The 18,709-nt window shown below is 36.8% G+C and overlaps 1 protein-coding gene across 1 annotated transcript in view; it reads right to left on the reverse strand.

Moving 5' to 3' along the window:
• The window catches only part of LOC149256035 (structural maintenance of chromosomes protein 4-like), a 217,316-nt gene that overhangs the window by 51,615 nt on the left and 146,992 nt on the right, over nt 1-18,709 (reverse strand). Inside the window, exons 11-13 of the mRNA XM_089457366.1 lie at nt 7,950-8,080; nt 7,565-7,717; nt 7,258-7,447 (exon numbers count right to left, since the gene is read on the reverse strand). Of these exons, the coding sequence (XP_089313492.1) occupies nt 7,258-7,447; nt 7,565-7,717; nt 7,950-8,080 (474 nt within the window). The remainder of the gene's footprint in view (nt 1-7,257; nt 7,448-7,564; nt 7,718-7,949; nt 8,081-18,709) is intronic.

Raw genomic sequence — 18,709 nt, forward strand, 5'->3', positions numbered from 1 at the left:
AATGAGTCCATGCACATACAGCTTTCCATGAATACAAGTTTCATGGCTAATTTTCTTTGAAAGCTTCAGATTTACAAAGCAATACCACCCATAGACTACCACATTGCACATATATCAATCAAGTCAAAACATATGGTAAATACTGTATGCTAACACACCAGAAAATATTTCAGAAATATCGTAGATATCTCTCTCTGTTTCTACATTGAAGTGCCCAGCTTTCACGTCTGGGATTCTCACATTGTATCACTACAGATATGATACTGTTATATGCCCTTTTGATAGACCCATTCACTGTTATCTAGGAGCTGCTCTTGCACTCCCACATCTCTCTCAAAAAGACACAGGCAAGTATTCACTTTAGCTATGGAATCATTTGATGCAATAGGCATTGATGCAGTTCCAATATGTATGAAGAGCACTGCAGATGCTTTGACATTGTCAGTTATGAGGGCCCAAAGATAGATTTATATCAGAGCTCTCCACCTATGCTCTGATCAGTGCTCTCTCCCATCAGCCATGCTTCTTGAAGGAGCGTGGGTCATCTCTCAGAAGGTACATTTAACAATTTCTGTAATCATGTGCTTTCAATTAATTTTTGGGGCATAATAACATGGATCGTAGGCCAACCCGGATGATTGACCTCACTTAATTGTACATTTGTCCCATGCTTCACCTGGGAGGTTATTATTTTCCCCTAGTCCATAGTGGCATCCCCTGTGGTCCTTCATTCATGAGGAGCACTAATAGGAGGCACTGATTGAAGTAGCATGGCCGAGGTAATCCATACTTGACACCTTCCATGTTTCCCCTACTATCCACATCCATTCTTTGGATTGATTGTCATTTCCCATTGGGATTGGAACCCTACATCCTCATCTCTGAGTCAAGGGCCAGAAATTTTCCTTAAGAGGTTGATGCAGCGGAAAGAAAGTTAAAAGCGTGTGAAGCCACAAACAAAGGAAATGAAAAATGCAAAAGATGGCTGGGACATAGTAAGCATGTGGGAAAAAGCCTAGCATGAGTTGTAACTCCCTCATTAGCCATCACCCAGTTCCTCAGCATTTTGTGCTTAAACTAAATAAAAAAACTCATGAATGACCCAGTTATAATGAGTGAGAAACTACTACATCTTTAAAGAGAATTGGAAAAGCATAAAGCAAGTTAGGCCTCCTGAGCTATGCCAGAAAGAAAGATAAATCATTCAAGTAAAATGAGCACCAAAGGGTGGAAAAAGCAGTCCAAGGAATGGGGTGACTCATGCCTCCATGATTCCTCCCTCTTCTCATTATAGCACTTACAGATGTTGGATCTCTTTCAGTTGGTAACAAGGCTATGGCCATCTTCCTTGAAGTCTTTCCTGTTACATCACCACCTTTATCACATGCATCTATGGATTTATGGGTCTACCTATGAAATGTCCTTCCCCTTGGGGGCTGGAAGCGCTTGTTAGAGCTAACTGCATAATCATCTCTAACACAAGTGTGGTGAATGGCCCACAAATCTTGAGCTAGAAAGACATTGGAAGGCAAGGTTTATGTGAACTATTTTTGTGTCCCTAACATTGAATATGGCCTACTATAATACTTTAATGGTTTCCGTCCCTAATGATATTGATCTCACATGATCTTGAGGTAAGTTTTAGATCGCACATTACACATGCAGCAAATATCCATTGAGAGATGGCTTGACACATCTCCAACACCATTTAGAGGACATCTTGCCTAATCTTGTGTAACGAACAAGGTTTGTTATAGCAAGGTAACATTCCAGGAGACTTGGAATATGTAGATCTCCATTGAAGATACAAGAATATATATTAAAATGTATCAATGAGAATGATGATACAAATGAGACTGTGGGCCTGCTTATATACTCTAGGCATGTACATCTTCATGGAAGGCCATGTCCCATTTAGACATGCCTCTTCAGTACTAATTACTAATAAACTAATCATTATTACAATTATCATCATTATATATATATATATATATATATATATATATATATATATATATATATATTTTATTCATAACAACTTGAGAGCAAATATGACTTTGCAGCCCGAGCATTGCCCCCCTTGAGATGAGCATTGGGCTTTGAGGAGCCTCCACATGGTTGTACACCCCTTGCTATAACTCCACCTCTTGAAATGTTGAGCTAGGAATCCAAGGCATTGGCTTGTTTGATGATATACTTTAACAAATAAAATATATAAATAATCTAAATATAATGTAAATGATAATAATCATAATTAATTATTAGTTAAGTAGTAATCAGGTTGAAGAGGCATGTCTAATTGAGACATGACTCTTCATGAAGAGACACTTGCTTGGTATATAAGCAAGCCTCTCGTTCTCATTTGTAAATCATTCATTCTTATTCTTATTCATATTTAATATATAATATTTGTATCCTCATGGATATCTTGATATTCCAATACTTTTGGAGTAATTAACTTATAGAAGGAACTTTGTTCGCTTCATTTGGTATCAGAGCAGTTCTGTCCTCTAGGTTGCTTAACCGGTGCACAGAGCTCATTCTCCGATCCAAGTCTTTGGCTATCGACTCTTCGTCAAATTTATTGTTGTTGCAGTTCAAGCTTTTCGCTAAATATTTGAGAGTTTCTCCTTTTCTCCGTTTTTCTAGGCCTTTGGCCATTAAAATTAAAACTAAAAGAAAATTCACTAGTTGAACTTTGGCCATAAAAAAATTAACCAAAAATATATATATATATAAGTAAATAAATTAAAAAAAAGAAGAAAAAAAAGTAAAAGAAAAAACAAAACGGATACAAAATCTCATACCAAGTATATTTAAAACTTTTTACGTGGAGAAGCCTAGGGTTTTAAAAACAACCCATGGTAATTGCCCATGGTATTTTAAAAAGTTAAGGAAAAAACAAAAAACAAAAGGAATGCGTTTTACTTTTAATGTGGAGAACATTTTAACGGAGGTTTTAAAAACAACCCATGGTAATAGCCCATGGTATTCTAAAAGTTATAGAAAAAACAAGGATACAAAAGCTTTTACGTGAATGGTAAATATTACTTTTAACAAGAGGTTTTAAAAACAACCCATGGTAATAGCCCATGGTATTTTAAAAGTTAAAGAAAAAACAAGGATACAAAAGCTCTTACGTGAAAAATAAATAATACTTTTTACTTAAAAATTATTGTGAACATCGTGACCGTGTCATATGAAATGACGTGACCTTTATATTTATTAAGTGTGGTGACATCATAAAAGTTCATATTAAGTGTCAATTTTATATTAAGTGGGGTGACATTAAAAGTTATCAAGGGAGTAATTAAGTATATAAAAAAAGGGACCAATTTATATTTAAGAAGTGAAACTATTATTATTATAAGATAATAAAGTTATTTTGAAAAGGGGTCTTAATATAAAGAAATACATATATATATATATATATATATATATATATATATAGAGGGCAACAATATAAAGGAGTATTTTTTTAATAAAAGGGTATTCAAGTTTTAACAATCCACATTAAAGGAGAATATTTGAAAAATATATATAGAAGAAATAAGTGATATTTTATAATAAAAATAGCTCCAGTTGACATATTGTTTACGTAAAAACATCAGGGCAAAAATGGAGACTAGTAATGAAAGGTTTCCTAAAACATTTAGTAAAAGTGTTGATACATTATTTAAAATCAAAGGATCGCTCGCAGGAAGAGATATCATAATCACTATTAGTCCTACTGAAAAAAGTAATTATGTTAGTCCTAAATGTGCTAACCAATTGGTGATTCCTGAATCAAATATAGTTGAAAAGAACATTGTTGCCGAATATGACAAACAATATGACATAAGCAATCTACACCTAAGTATTGGAGATTACACTTTTACCTCACAATTCACTGTGGAAACCTTATATTCTAACGATAGTCACATTGTTTTGGGATCACCATGGATGGAAACTCTAGGTTCCTTTATTCTAAAAACAAAAACAATAAAAGTTTTTGACATTTTCCTACCAAAAAAAGAAGATAACGCTCCAAGATTTTAAACTGGAACCAAACTCGGTAATACCAGAAGATATCTCAGATATTTCAAAAGTAATTTCTCAAAAAGGTAAAAAAGTATTACAAAATATGCAAAACGAAATTAATAAAATCATTGTTGATAAAAATGAAGAAGTTTCCCGACTTAAAATCCATAGTGAAAAATTGTTGACGCAAATTAAGAAACTTAAGAAGGATAAGAAGTCGTTAGAAAACCAGGTACAACAACTTATCAAGAAGGAAGCATTAAATGTAGGAATTCAAGTTGATGACAAAACAACAAATACCGATCCAGTGAATATGACAACTCAAGAAGACAAGTCATTTAAAGAAACGACACACTTAAATGTTGCAGTTCAGACAATGGACATCCCAAATGAATGTTCCATAACCATCTCAACAACATCTTTGCCAGAAGAAAATATAAAAATTGGCACATGCCCAGTAAGGAAAAATCAAACCAAAAAAGTTCCATATCGGCATCCGAATCATGAGAATAGACAAATCAACCAAGCTGTGAATCAGGACCATTCAAACCATAGACAACAAATTAATGTTTCAGAGAATAATGACGTAACATCAATTCCGTCTTATGCTGACAAGTCGTTACAAAATTCCAGTGATCAGAATACTATACAGAAGATTAATATCGGATGGTCTAATCCCTTCTCAGTGCGACAATTTTGTTTGTCACTAAGAAGATCATATCAACTTGTATCGACGAAGATGACTGTTCCAAGACAAAAAGACTTTCGAAGCCGAAAAAGAGATCAAGCCTTTTGTCATCAACAAGCTTTGAGGACAAAGCTCTTTGAGGAAGGAGGCAATGTGACGAATAAATTATATAAATAATATAAATATAATGTAAATGATAATAATCATAATTAATTATTAGTTAACTAGTAATTAGGTTGAAGAGGCATGTCTAATTGAGACATGACTCTTCATGAAGAGACACTTGCTTGGTATATAAGCAAGCCTCTCGTTCTCACTTGTAAATCATTCATTCTTATTCTTATTCATATTTAATATATAATATTTGTATCCTCATGGATATCTTGATATTCCAATACTTTTGGAGTAATTAACTTATAGAAGGAACTTTGTTCACTTCATATACCCAAATGGATCCGAGACACCCCTAGGTGGGCCTTGACCCTGTCTCATGGACATTGTCATGTTCCAAAGCCAAGAAGATGATCGAGATCACTCAAATAGTTTGAGAGTGCTAGCACACCAAGCCTAGATGCCAACGCTTTCTCTTGTCACACAACCCCTACGTGCCCTAGAAGTGTGGCATGAGCCTCCTTGATGATGAGGTGTACCCATGCACCTTGATAATGTACCTCGTAGTGACGAGAACTCATTCACCAACTTTGTCACTTGCTTGATGAAGATATCCATTTTGGGAGGATGACATAATTTATTTCCACATGTGTGGGAGTTTTATGATTTATTTTGTGTGTTTTAAAGCTATCTTAAGGCCGGATTGTGACAATGAGGCCTAGTTGAATGCTACAATCAAACTTTTAGGGTTTTTGTTGTAGAATTACAAAAAAATGACTTGTTTGCATTCATATAAATAGAGGTGAGTCACTTTCATTTTATCATTATCACATTTCACTCACTTCTTTCTCTAAACGAGTTTGCACTAGTTCTCTTGTACTTTTCTCTTGGACACAATGCATAATTAGTGGACCAAATTGTCTTGGAAGAAAGATATTTGATGGAGAGACTTGTTTCAGATTAATGAAATGATTCTTGTTGGAAATGTCTTAGTTTATTGTCATTTTCTTCCATTTTGCCTGCTATTTTTCTGAATTAGGGTTTCTAATGAGCCATATTAAAAAGTGCAATATTTTTCTTGAAATCTTGATTTTTTATGAAAGGTAAAATTTGTTTTCCAAGAATATATTAAAGGAACTTGGTGCTTGTACCAAATCTGAACAGTTTTGTTGTCTCATGGTACCCCTGCATTCTGCAGGCACCAGATCTACACTCTGGTGTGTCTACTGACTAAAAATATTTGGTTTGCCATCTTATAATAGTCGAATATGCTGATGGGACCTGGTTTCGACCTGTGGTGGTGCTATTCGCTATCGTGGTGATTGGGTATATCATCTGCAACTTAGCTTGTCCTTTAGTACCCATCTCAAGGATGTTTTGGTGTTCTTGCATGGAATGGAAGCTAGGGTTCAGTCGTTTTATTCCTTGAACTACCCCTTGGACAGTGTGCACCCACAACAATGTCAACAGTCTGGGGGATTGCCTCAGTTTGTATTTTCACTTGAGCCTGTGGTGGTTGCAACTACAGCCTTCTTTATTGTATAAAGCTCTCTCTATAGCTTTCATTTCATCAACAGTTAATGGAAACCTTTTTTCTAAAAAAAAATTGCAAATACATCAATGGCAATGGCAGCTACAATACCAGAAAAATGCAAACAAAAAGTGAAGATTCAGGGTTCATAACTGCAAGATGGTTAAAGAATATTTGAAATAGTTCAAGAAAGACAACACAAATACTATTAAATATAGAGGTTCAAGAAGAACATATAACATATTCATTATAGATATTCCCAAACTGCTGTGAACTGCAAAAAAAAAACCATCAGCCTTGTGCTATTAACAAATCCATCTGCCAATAAAATCCATTGCTTACAGAAGATACTCAGGAGAGCAGATGACAAAATCATACATGAGAATGATCTATGTACATTGTATTCAATTCAGAATGATGCTATAAATCACAAAACCTAATTCTATTAACAGCAACATATTTCACGACAGTAAAATACTAAAATCGTAGAAAATGGGCCAGGATAAGCCTTGGTTTAGAGCTATTTAATGCTGGCTTATATTATTATAAAAAGTAGAACAATATCAGTCATGAACAAAGTTTCCAACACGTGCAAATAAATTGTGTTAAAGTACACCAAGGGGTACCTTAACAGTCCAAAATTTATGCAGGGTTTAGAAAAAATTAGTTGACTTTATCTTTTGACACTAACAGAATACTGTGTGAAATGCAATATAATACATTAAATGCCTACCTCAATTGCACAGCCTCTGCAAAATGGCCCTTGAACTGCTAACATTTAATGAAACCAAAGTCTAAAACAGATGGGCAGTAGTTATTTGATTGCAGGAACAGTATGCTTCATTCATTGACTTATTCTTAAATTTCTAGTACTAAAACGTCCTTAAAAAGAAGGAAGGAGACTGACCATGAATTGCACCAAGGTCTCCTAGCCGCCCGTATATACCCTGTATTTGCTTTGATTCCTTTGCTTGAAGAATAGCCCTTAAAACAGATCCCTGACTCTTCTCTGACTCCAAAATCGAGGAAAGTTCTGATACCTTTTGCCTTGCTGCTTGTTCAAGAGAAGCAAGGGACTCTTCTTCTTTTGTGCAAGTCTGAAAGCTCAATACAAGTGTCAAAGAATAGTAGATGGATCACACAAACTGGTTAACTAGAAAATATAACTACTCCCCTAAAAACCAGTCACACCATTAAACATCTTATATTCACACCTGTTCTTCACTTCGAGCTTCTGATCCTAAAAGCTTATTTTTGTTTATTGCAGCCTCCATGTTTCGAAGTTCCACCTCCTTATCCTTGATTTTCTGTTTGATTTCCTTCATCTGATTTTGTGCTGTGTCAAAAGCCTTTCGTCCAGCCTCATGCTGAAAATAAATTATGATCAGTTAAATTGATTATTGGAACAAAATATTAATGGTTAGACCGAGAGTCTAGTATCAGAAAATGTGCCTTTACAGTTCAAAATATATGTTCTTAATCTTATTGTACTCAAACCTATTACAGAGAAATGAAATTGAGCTAAGCATGCCTCTCAAACACAAATATAGACGCTTAAACTGAAATGCTTAGTTGAAGTTCTATCAATTAGTAGCTTACCTTCTGTCGCAAAAGCTTGCTCTCAGATTTTGCAACATCAAGCTTGCCTTTACAATCAATTTGCTGTTTTTCCCAAGGTTCCAACTCTGCTCGAACACTAGCAAGTTCATCACGATGCTTTTCTGTTTCCACTGCATAAAAAGAAAGAGAGCGCCTGAATATTTATAAACAACTTCTAAACAGAGAAATTCCATACAGCCTATCCTGTAACTCGTCCACAAGGCCAGTATCTACCACTGGTAAACAGAACAATGAAAGTATGGACCTAGAAAGTAATAGGGTAAATTAGAATAGATACAGAGGAGAGCACAAGAATAGATGAAGAGCAAAATCAAGGGGCAGGAAGCTGAACAGAACATATTTCATGGGTTAGGTCATGATGGGTCGTGTTATAATTTACAACTTACATTGTGTTAGGCTCTATCTTGTGATTTTCATCCCATTGATAGAGATTTTCTGCCAGTGCTCTTAGAGAATTGGACCAACTTGAGGGGGGTTGATACATCTTCATGGAGCCCATTCTCTTCATTGCATTTGGTCACTTCATGGAGATCTTTGGTTGGTGGTGCCTCACTTCTCCTTGGTTGAATGGTAATTATGCAAGTTGCTTTGTAGTCCTTATTAACCTCCAAAAATGGGTATCCCTATAGCAAAAAAAAATTCTCCTATCTTGAACAGCCAGCCAGCCAGCAACCCTACATAGTGCTCAGTGATGCTAATAGGCGACATTCCTCCGCTATTTGCACAGGTCACACACCTCTCGCTATCTATAATTCCTTTTGAATAAAGGCAGGCTACCACTCGACAGGTACTTTAACCATTTTGCAACCACATGTGTTTACTTAGTGTTTTGGGCATCCTAACATGGATAAAGGGGTGATCTAGATAATTCACCAATCCTGATCGTAAACTTGTTCTCTCACCTTACCAGAAGGGTTAGGCTTTAGCTCTAGTCCAATGGGACCTCATCTAAGGCCTTAGGGTTATAGGAGGGGCACTATTAGGGAAACTTTGATTGAAGTAGCATGTCCATAACCATTCCATACCTACTACTTTTAATCATTCCCATGACATCATCTACATCGTTTGGGTTAATCGTCATTGGTTCATTGGATTTGGCACCCATACATCCAAATCCTTGAGTTAGTACCGGAAAACTTTTCCCTAGAGGTTGATGCACCTACAAGAAAGATAAAAGCATAAGAAGGCAACAAAAGAAAAGGAAAAGTTAAAATGTGAAAGATGGCCAAGACATAATTAGTGTGTGGGAGAAAGCCTAGCACGAGCTCTAACCCCCTCATTAGCCATCACTAGATTCATGAGCACCAGATGCACCATATCATTATAAGGAATACTTGCATGTCCCAACCCTACTGAGCGAGAATTGGCTCATCTTTAAGGGGTAAATAAATGCTATATAATAAAAATCAATCTTGGACCCTTGAATTATGCTCCATATAAAAGCATTATCAAATAAGAAGTAAAAGGCGCACTAGAGGGGTAAAACAAGAAGGCCAAGGAAACGATAACTCATGCTTCCATAATTGCTCCCTCCATTACATCTATAAGCTCAAGATGTGAACCTTGATTAGTTGCTCCATGGCCATGGAACTTATCCATGAAGTCATTCCCCTCTGTCATTTATTGTCACTAATGTTGAAAAATCTAGGGCAAAGCAATTAGGGGATTTCTCTTCTTTAGATAATTACTTGTGAATGCTTTTTATTTCTTAGATTAGGATCTTCTTTTACTTATATTATTATAGTGTTCTTCTTCATCAAGCAGCTACCAATGCATAAACCATAAGGAGACAAGAGACACATAATATAGGCTATCAGCCAGGGCCAAAACCTCTCCCACTTGAGAGGAAAACCCAAACAAATTATTCTCCTTATAGAGACTTCAATTGACGAATACCAAGACCAAGACCAAGACCAAGACACAAGACCTCTTTTCTTCAATAGTCAAACTGCTTGATTCTCCTTCCTTCTCAGTTATCCTTTAGATCTTGGCTTCTAGGATCAAACCTGCAACCCTCGGCTTCTTGTTGAAACCCTAGTTGCAATATGTGTGACCAACTTCTGCACTTTGCTACCACTTCGCTTGGAGAGGAGACCTTCTTATGACTTCTCCTTAATTCGACTTGATGACTTCTCCTTTGATTTGACTTCACAAGTGATCTTACTGACCTCGGCTCTTCTAGCAATCTTCTCAGTTTCTTCTGCAACAAATGTTGCCTTCTTTCTTCGCACGTGTGACAAGAAATAGCCCAAAATAGTCCCAAAAACACTACTAAAGACTTCGCTCTTCCTTTGCTTTACTTCGTTGGCTATAGGACTATCTTCCTTGACCTTTTCGCACTTCTTGTTGCAGACCTCTTCTTCACCGAAAATTTTGCTTCTAAAATGAGGCTGAGTTGCCTATTTATAGTTGTTTGCCCATCAAATAAGTCGACATGAGTTGAGGGTGAGCCAACATGTCTTTTGGTGCAATTTCATTATTCCATCTTGAAGTTGACTTGAAGGAGAGTCTTTAGCTTGGTCTTGGAGGGCCTTTTTATTCTTTTAATGACTTATACAAAAATGTAACATGCCCAAGAAGGGTTCTTCATACATGCCATTGACTCAATTTGACTTTATGACCAATCCTAAGGGCTCACAATGGGAGCCATTACTAAAAATAAAATTCCTTGCTCATGAAACCCACAAGACAAGCATTACAATAATAATTTTATTTTTCTTCTTTACATTAATTACATAAAATCACAACTACACATGTCATTATGAAGACCGAACCTAGTTACACTTTTCAACAACTAACACCTATGAAGTGAAGCGTGGACCTTGGAAATGTCACCTCCCCTTAGGCGTTGAAAGCACTTACTAGGGTTGATTACATAACCACCTATAACATTGTAAGGACCACTTTTAAAGGATTTTGTCTACTTAGATATTTGAAGGTGGTCCATATTTGAAATATTACTATGCCCTTGAAAATTTATGTTTGTCCACTATGATGCATTTAAGGTCTTTGGCTCTAATGAATGGTTGCTTTCACTTGAGTTTGAGATGGTTTTGCAAGGCGGTTTTGCACAGAAAAGCAAAGAACTAAAGGACATACCCATCTCATTCCTACTCCACATAATGTGCACGTCATACTACACTTTCGAAGAGCTATGATGACCTTGCAGGAGAAGTGTTGCTTGTTGATCACTAGATTGGCACCTGATGATTATATGAAGACTCCATGCCCCAAGGATGACCCAAAGGACACTTGTACCATCAGATATCGTCAGTCAACAGAGTTTTTTAACTCTACTTCTATCTTCTCACCATCTTTCTTGTACTCAGATTCTACACCCTACGGGGAATTGTAATAAGTGATACTAGTAATGGTGAGTTTTGAGTCTGTAACAGGCCTAGGATGTTGGGACTTGATCAACAAACGAGTACACCTTGGAATGTCTTTTTTTATCCGGTTAATTATCCCATCATTTTCAGAGGCGGATAATTTTCTGGATTTTTTCACTTATTTTTTACCCCAAAGCCGAGGTGACGGTTTGAAGGTTGAGCCCCTAACACATCTTAGTGTCTAGAGTCGATGTATATTACCATACTAGATCACACAAAAAAAAATCGTGGAATTTGGTTAGGTCTAGGTAGTCCTTCTTTAATTTTTTAGATTTCCTGCAGGTCAAAAATTGCAAATAAAATTGTATTTAAATTGTAATAAGTGTAGTCTAGAGAAGTTGTATGGGGTGAGAGTAATCAAAATTACACCTCTCACCCTCAACTTTCTACTATGACACATTTTGAGGGGTTAATAATGTGTTTTGGACCCTCAAAACCCACTTTTCCTAAGTTTAGTGGGAAATCTAGCAATTAATTAAGCCAGAAATTAAATAAATGGAGAAAAATAATTATCCACACATGCTAAACGTTGTTGAAATGAGGTGGAAAATTATGGGGGAGTTAAAGTGAAGTCCCAAGGTGATGTGGACTCCTCAAATCAAGGAAAGGACATGTGCTCAAATAATGCCGAATTTCTGGTATTAAAGGAGAAAACTGATTACTTGGAAATTCGAATTTGGGAAGTTAATGCACATTTGGGAGGATTTGGGAGAATATTTGGTGGAGATTTTTAAGGGAAATTGTCCCCACATGGGTTATCACCCATATACACTTGTCATTCCATCATAAAATTCAAATTTGGCACACAAAGGAAGAAGAAAATAATGCCCACTTGCCATAATTCGATTTTTACAGTTGGCATTGGAGCTCAATTCAACAAATTCGAATTTCTCTTTGGGATTGTCACTTCATGCCACTTGTTTAATCACTTCTACATTGGGATTGGCTCCCATAGTTCTATATAATAGAGCCTTGAGCTCTCATTTGTATAATATTGTTACTAGCTATTGTGCTTGCGGAAGCGCTACTACTTTGTACACTTTCAAAAATATCAATAAAGACTTTGGGGTTTCATTCATGGGTGTTCCTCCTTTTTGAGTGAGATGAATTGTTGAACATTGGTATAATTCCTTTTACTCATGCTTTGATCTAATTTGTTTCCATATGCTCTTGCAGATTTGTTAATGTAGATCTATCTTACATTGATATTTGATTTAGAAGTATGCTCTAGGTATAAAATGCTCTAGTTGGTTTTAAATAAATCTCTAGAGTTTCTTATCATTGTTTATTGTTAAATATATATGGAACTAATTCTTGATTGAAGTTTTGTAGAGGGAACATCTTGTTGGGATTACAGAATAAAGAGTGAGGGGAAGTCTTAGGAGAGACCAACCCACTCTTGATACATTCTTAAAGGAACTCCCATTTGTTCTTTGAACCTTATTTTGGCACATAGCTTGTACACAAGCCGAGAACTTTTAAATTTTTATCTCTTTTAAAAAAACATTGTACTTCATTTCTTTCATTTGTTATCTAAGAGCTTGAAAACGGCTAAGCAAAGATGAGAGTTTACACTCACTCTTTAGCTTAGCTTTTTGTAAATTATAATTGTACATATACATTTTATCTTGTTGATTTTTCTATTAATATTTAACTTATTTTGCAGCCATTGTTTGGATTGTTTGCTAACTCGTGTGGCATATTTTGAAGAGAAACTTCCCGCAACATCTAACAAGTGTTTGCAGGTCCTTTGGCCAGTGTTGGGGGTTCGATTTCCAAGGATGTTGTGAGCCCTTTTGAGCCTTATTTTAGGCCAAGTCGAGTTCAATAGAGGGTTGTCCATTTTCCTCTTTAATCTGTGGGCATTTGAAGGAAACTCACACCATGTTTCTCTTGCATAAGTTTTGTGAGATCTTGTCACTACTTTCTCAAGAAAGGAAGTCTAGTGTCCAAGTTTCAAGCAATTATTGTGAGGACTCTCCTTGAAGTATAGTTGAGAACTTTGACGGGCCCTCTTCTCATTGTAGTATTAATAAAAGATCTAACTTGCTTGTGCGAGCTTGGGGTTTCTCCCATGGTATCCTATCTCCCCATTTAGAGGGAGGCTTCTCTTCAATGGATTGACATTTGCATTGTTTAAGCTTTCATACTTCATTCACTTACATGCATGCTTTAATTGGGAATTAACACAACCTCACTATCACATTTCATTAAGTTAAAGTTTGTTACAATTTCATTTGAGCTTTGCATTTTCTTTCTCATTGTTGCTTGGAGCTACAAGCTTACACTTTACTTTGGGCAATTCATCCTTTACATGCAAGCATTTTATATTCTTAACAAACTTTGATTCGTTTCCATTTACCTTGGTAAATTGTTTCATGAGCACTTGAATACATGCTTCAATTTTATGCTACATTGTTATCTTGAATATTGGAGCAATTTATTGTCATTGTCAATTTGAAACAAATTTTACTTTCAAGCAAATTACTTGTATCATTTTAATTCATTGATGAAACACTTGCAACACTTGTCAGCTAAATTTTATTCCTCCAATTGAAGTTATAATTGCAACTTATGTTGAAAACTATTTCATTTTCAAGCATTGCAAATCAATCTCTTTGAAGCATTTGCATGTATCATTATTTTAATTTGGGGAATTAATACAATTTGCATTTCATCTAGGCATTTTAGTGTAGGAAGGCCCCAAGCCTCATTAAAATTTTACCTCCAACATAAATTGGTTGAAGTAGACATCTTAGGGATCCTCTACTCTTCATTTGACTCCTCACTGTGAGATCCATATCATTGGGCGATGGTGAGGTCTGAGTTAAATTGTAATCTTGTTGTAGAGCTAATTAATAAAATTAACCAAGAGCACTTTCCATTACATTTACTTTACTTGTCTCTTGATGGTTTGAGTTTTCATATGCAAAGTCTATTCCAAATGCAAGTATTGTAATCATCTAAAACAAGTGCTTTCTTTTCATGTTTCAAGTCTAATTGCATATTGATGTCTTGGTTTAGCACTTCCTTTCTTTTACATTTCCAAGTTAATTACTAATTTTTGGGTTTTGGCAAGATATGTTTCACATGTTTTGATTTATAAAGTTGATTATCTCAAAAGCATTTTGTATTTTACATATCTTGTGCTAATAATTCTTATTTACATTTCAGGGTTTTGTTTTCCCTTTTGAGAGCATTGCATTTTACTTTGAGCACATATATCTTTAAATTGTTGAAAAAAATCCTTATAAGGCACTGGTTTTATGGTTTTTAATCATATTAATGATTGGCATTGTTATTTCAAGTTGCTCACTTCATATTTGCCCATAAATCCTTAAAAGTAATCCATTTTCACTTTAACACTCTCCTAGAAACTCACATCTTTTAACTTAACTTTTCATTAGGGACCACCCCTCTTAGCTAACCTAGGAGATAGCTCAAAGAGAGAGTCGGGATTAGTGTGACAGCCCCTTCTCTCAGTTCCCTGCCACCAACCACACCTTATAGGGTTGAAGGCTTTTCTCACTGAATTGTAGGTAGGTGTAGGCGACAGGGTCAACATTGCCAATCCCTAGTAGAGCATTGGGAACCTTGGTGATCCTGACAGTTGATTCACACCCCAGACCACCCTCAAATGCCGAAACATTGAGCCCACTTTGCATAGTATTGGAGATTCTTCATGATCTACTCAGTGTGCCCCTAGGTTTGCCTTAACAATGTTTGATGGGCATGCCTTGCTACAGAGTCCAAACAATGATGATCATTCCCAAGATGATTAGACAGCGCTCGTACTAACTCATAGCACCCCAACACTAGAGAGATATCGCACCATGTTGTCTTCATGGCAAACATGGAGATGATGCAAGGCAGCCAAAGCTTGATTTTGGACAAATGCAGATGTTTTCAGGCTTGACTTGAGGATTCTTCCTCAATTTACGGTTGGAGATATATCTAGCCCATATTTGGCACCTTTGGAGCCTTATTAGGCTTAAAAGGACGTGACATCATGCTTAGAGAGGGATTTTAACTAACACGTGTGGGCAATTAGTGGCATATTTTGTTTTATTGAGTTATTGGGTTGGCTTGTAACCCACTTACTTCATGTTTACTCATAATCAAGCTTGTTATATGGCTTTTAGTTGGATTAATGGATGTGATATCGTACAAAAGGAGGATCACTCCATTCATATTGTTCATCATGACTTGTGGATTTCTACCTCCTTTATATAGCTTGACTTAGCCTTTTTGGTACTCTCTACTTGTGGAGATAGGAGCAATTGCTACTGGAGACTAGTTTATGTATTGAAGACATCCTTTGGTATTGAAAGAAGGCAATTTCTTGGAAAAACTGTAAGTATATTTGCATATTTTTAATGGTTTTACATGTGATGAATGTTTACTACGGTTTCTATTGTACCATGTCTAAATGCATATTTTTTTTATTGGAAAATCTTGGTTAATTATTTCATGTTAAATCTATTTTCCTTGAATTCCATAGAAGACCTCCTAGAGGGCTTTCTTCTAATTAATTTCTCCCCTCATAAAATAGGGCTAGGGTTTGCAAGTGAAAACTAAAATTTTCCCCCTTACTCCATACTTAGTTTGATATCTCTTAAATTTCGCCCTTAAGACTGCAACATCCAAGAAGGGAAAGGCACTAGGGATCCTTCTGGTGGTCAGAATTCATCAAAACTTTTATATTTTCTCCCTCTTCTATTTTCCTAATACCATTAAGGCAAGCTGCTAGGGATATGGCATAGTGTTGAATTCAACTAGGTCTCCTTGAAGAAAGATTTTACGGCTATTTTGGCGTGATCTCACCTTGATTGTTCCTTATAGCTCAAAATCTAGCATTTTTCATGGTGAAAATTTCCTTAATACGTTGGTCATTAACCCTAAGCAATTTGTGCCCTACAAAACTCTAATCTTAAACCAGCCTTCAACATAGGGGTTATCTTGGAGGTTTGTCATCTCCTTCTGTTGATTTAATCATTAAGCAAACAATTTATTTATGCTTGCATGCCTAGATACTCCTTTGTTGAACTAGAACTTCAAACGCTAGTTATCAAGTATCATTGATGGTTTTGTTGTGGTGCCTCGCTCCTTCAAATAAATAATCATGTCTTAGCCCATTTAAAAAAGTACTTTCATACATATCACCTTGAGCCAATTGACTTAGAAAATATTTTAGGTGAAAACTAGGAAGCTAAATCCCCTGACATGGCGACACAGTAAACGAACATACGAGTGTGTGATACATGACACGGTAACTGTTGATTTTGGGTAGCATCGGATGTGCTCTAGCTACGAAGTTTTGTGGAGGGGCTAAAACACATGGGATCTCCAGAACCCTGAAATCGTTTGGAGAAATTCCACCGGAATGAGGAGTTATTAAAATAATTAATATTTTTAAGGAGTTCCTAAATCTAAACTTAGGAAAATAAAAATATTAATGTTTATCAATAAAAATATGGGTGAGAAGGTTCTGAGTGACGAGGATAAGGCCTGTTTTAATCTTAGTCGTTGATTAGCGATTAGATCTCGGTCGTTGATTCATCAATAGGAAAACTACAAGAGGAGGCTTGAGGGTCATTTGGAGATACAACAAGGAGAGATCAAAGAGTTTGATTTTTCTGGGGCATGGTTTGCCGAGAAAATCAGGCTAGTGATTTGAGTTCTAGTGAGGGGCAGTTCGGTTGCGGGACTTCAATCCAAGGCCGAAGAATACATAGCAGACAGGTAGAGCAGCACCAGGAGAGAGCGCAGCTCCAGAGAGGGTGATGCAAAGACCAAAGAGGCTGACGCGGCTGACGCAGAAGCTGGTGGAGCTGACACAATTCCTTAGAGGCAACGTTGGGGATTTTCTCTGGGGCAGAGAGGGAGCAGTTCAGCATATCGACTTTCTAAGCAAGGGAGGCTCACTGAGAGGGTGACGTAGCTCCTAAATGGGGTGACACAGTCCCAGCGCAGAGCTTGGAGCAGTCATCGTTGCCCAGCACTGGGGATAGCATTTGTCATCTGTGGGGTTTGATCATCAAGATGTTGGATTTTCCGAAATATCCGTCTCCAAATAAAGGTACTTCTACCAAGGTTGTTCTCTGTTGGGTGAGCCGCATTTGGCACCCTAGTTGTATTCAAGAATCTGCTTAATAATACAAACCCTCTATATGTTGCACCGGTTTTCCCAAATTGGGTTTTTCCTGGGACGATTGTCCAACAATAATGATGTCTCTTGTGTGATTTTCTCAATTTATTTCAGTTCATACTCGGTATATATGTGTAGGTTGCAATAGTGTTTCTCATCGATGTTTATGTAATTAAATAACTTGTTAATGTAAAGAACAAGTAGGAGATGTTAAACCAGTCATTGCGGTAGGGGTTTCTAATGTGTATATTTAGAAATTTTCACATGGTATCAGAACATTGCAGATCATAAGAGACTGAAGACACCAACCAAGAAATCTGGAGAATTTGTGGTAGAAAAGCAGTTGTACTGAGTGACAACGTTGTTCTAGAGTCTGAGACGAAGAAGTAGTGACGCAGTATAGAAAAGGTGACACAGATTCTCACGCAGTGCCTACGCCAGTACTCTGAGCCAGGTGAGGGTGACGCAGTAGTTGCGTCAGTTGTCCATGCCAGCGCAGAAGCGGGGGGGGCAGATCAAGCTCATGCACTGCCACGACATCTTTTTGAGCCAAGAAGGATTGAAACAATGGCCAGGAGGAGTTGATCCAACTCATGCAGTTATTGTGCAGAGACAGAAGGACTCTGATTCTTTAGTTGCCGAGGCTAAGTGAGTTGCACAAATTTCAATTTGAGGAGCTGGTGGGACGTTGTTTATATTGGTGCAGAACAATGTCTAAGGAGACTAAACCAAGCTAGAAGGAATCATTTCCTTGACAGATTTCTAGCCAAAAAATCTAGATCCGGGTTGCAGCAAGGAGATTGACCAAGACAGGGAGTAGCAAAATGGGAGCCCGGGTCAAGAAGGAAGAGGAGGAGGATGCAGCTCTCGCATCGTCGAGACAACAAGTGCAGCAGAAGAGGAAGAAGAAAGACATCACCAAGGTCAGATCCTTTAGTTGTGGGGAGCTGGGACATTATGCCACTCAGTGTCCACAGAAGAAGGGAAAGGGGCAAACATCTGGACAGAAGGCTGCTCCAGTGAAACCGGACAACAAAGGCAAGCATGACAATTGTGCCATGTGTTGAAGTCTCTAAGTTTACTAAGTTAGAAACCCTTCATGCACATTATCTGATTTATTCTTACCTAATTGTTATTTTTCCTTAACAAGTTATTTACAAGCTAAATACGGAAAATAAACACCAGTGCATGCTCAACATATT

The sequence above is a fragment of the Pinus tabuliformis genome, chromosome 7 (genome assembly GCF_031772625.1).
Source record: "Pinus tabuliformis cultivar Carrire ecotype Pingquan chromosome 7, CPIR1, whole genome shotgun sequence".
In the NCBI taxonomy this organism is placed as follows: domain Eukaryota; kingdom Viridiplantae; phylum Streptophyta; class Pinopsida; order Pinales; family Pinaceae; genus Pinus; species Pinus tabuliformis.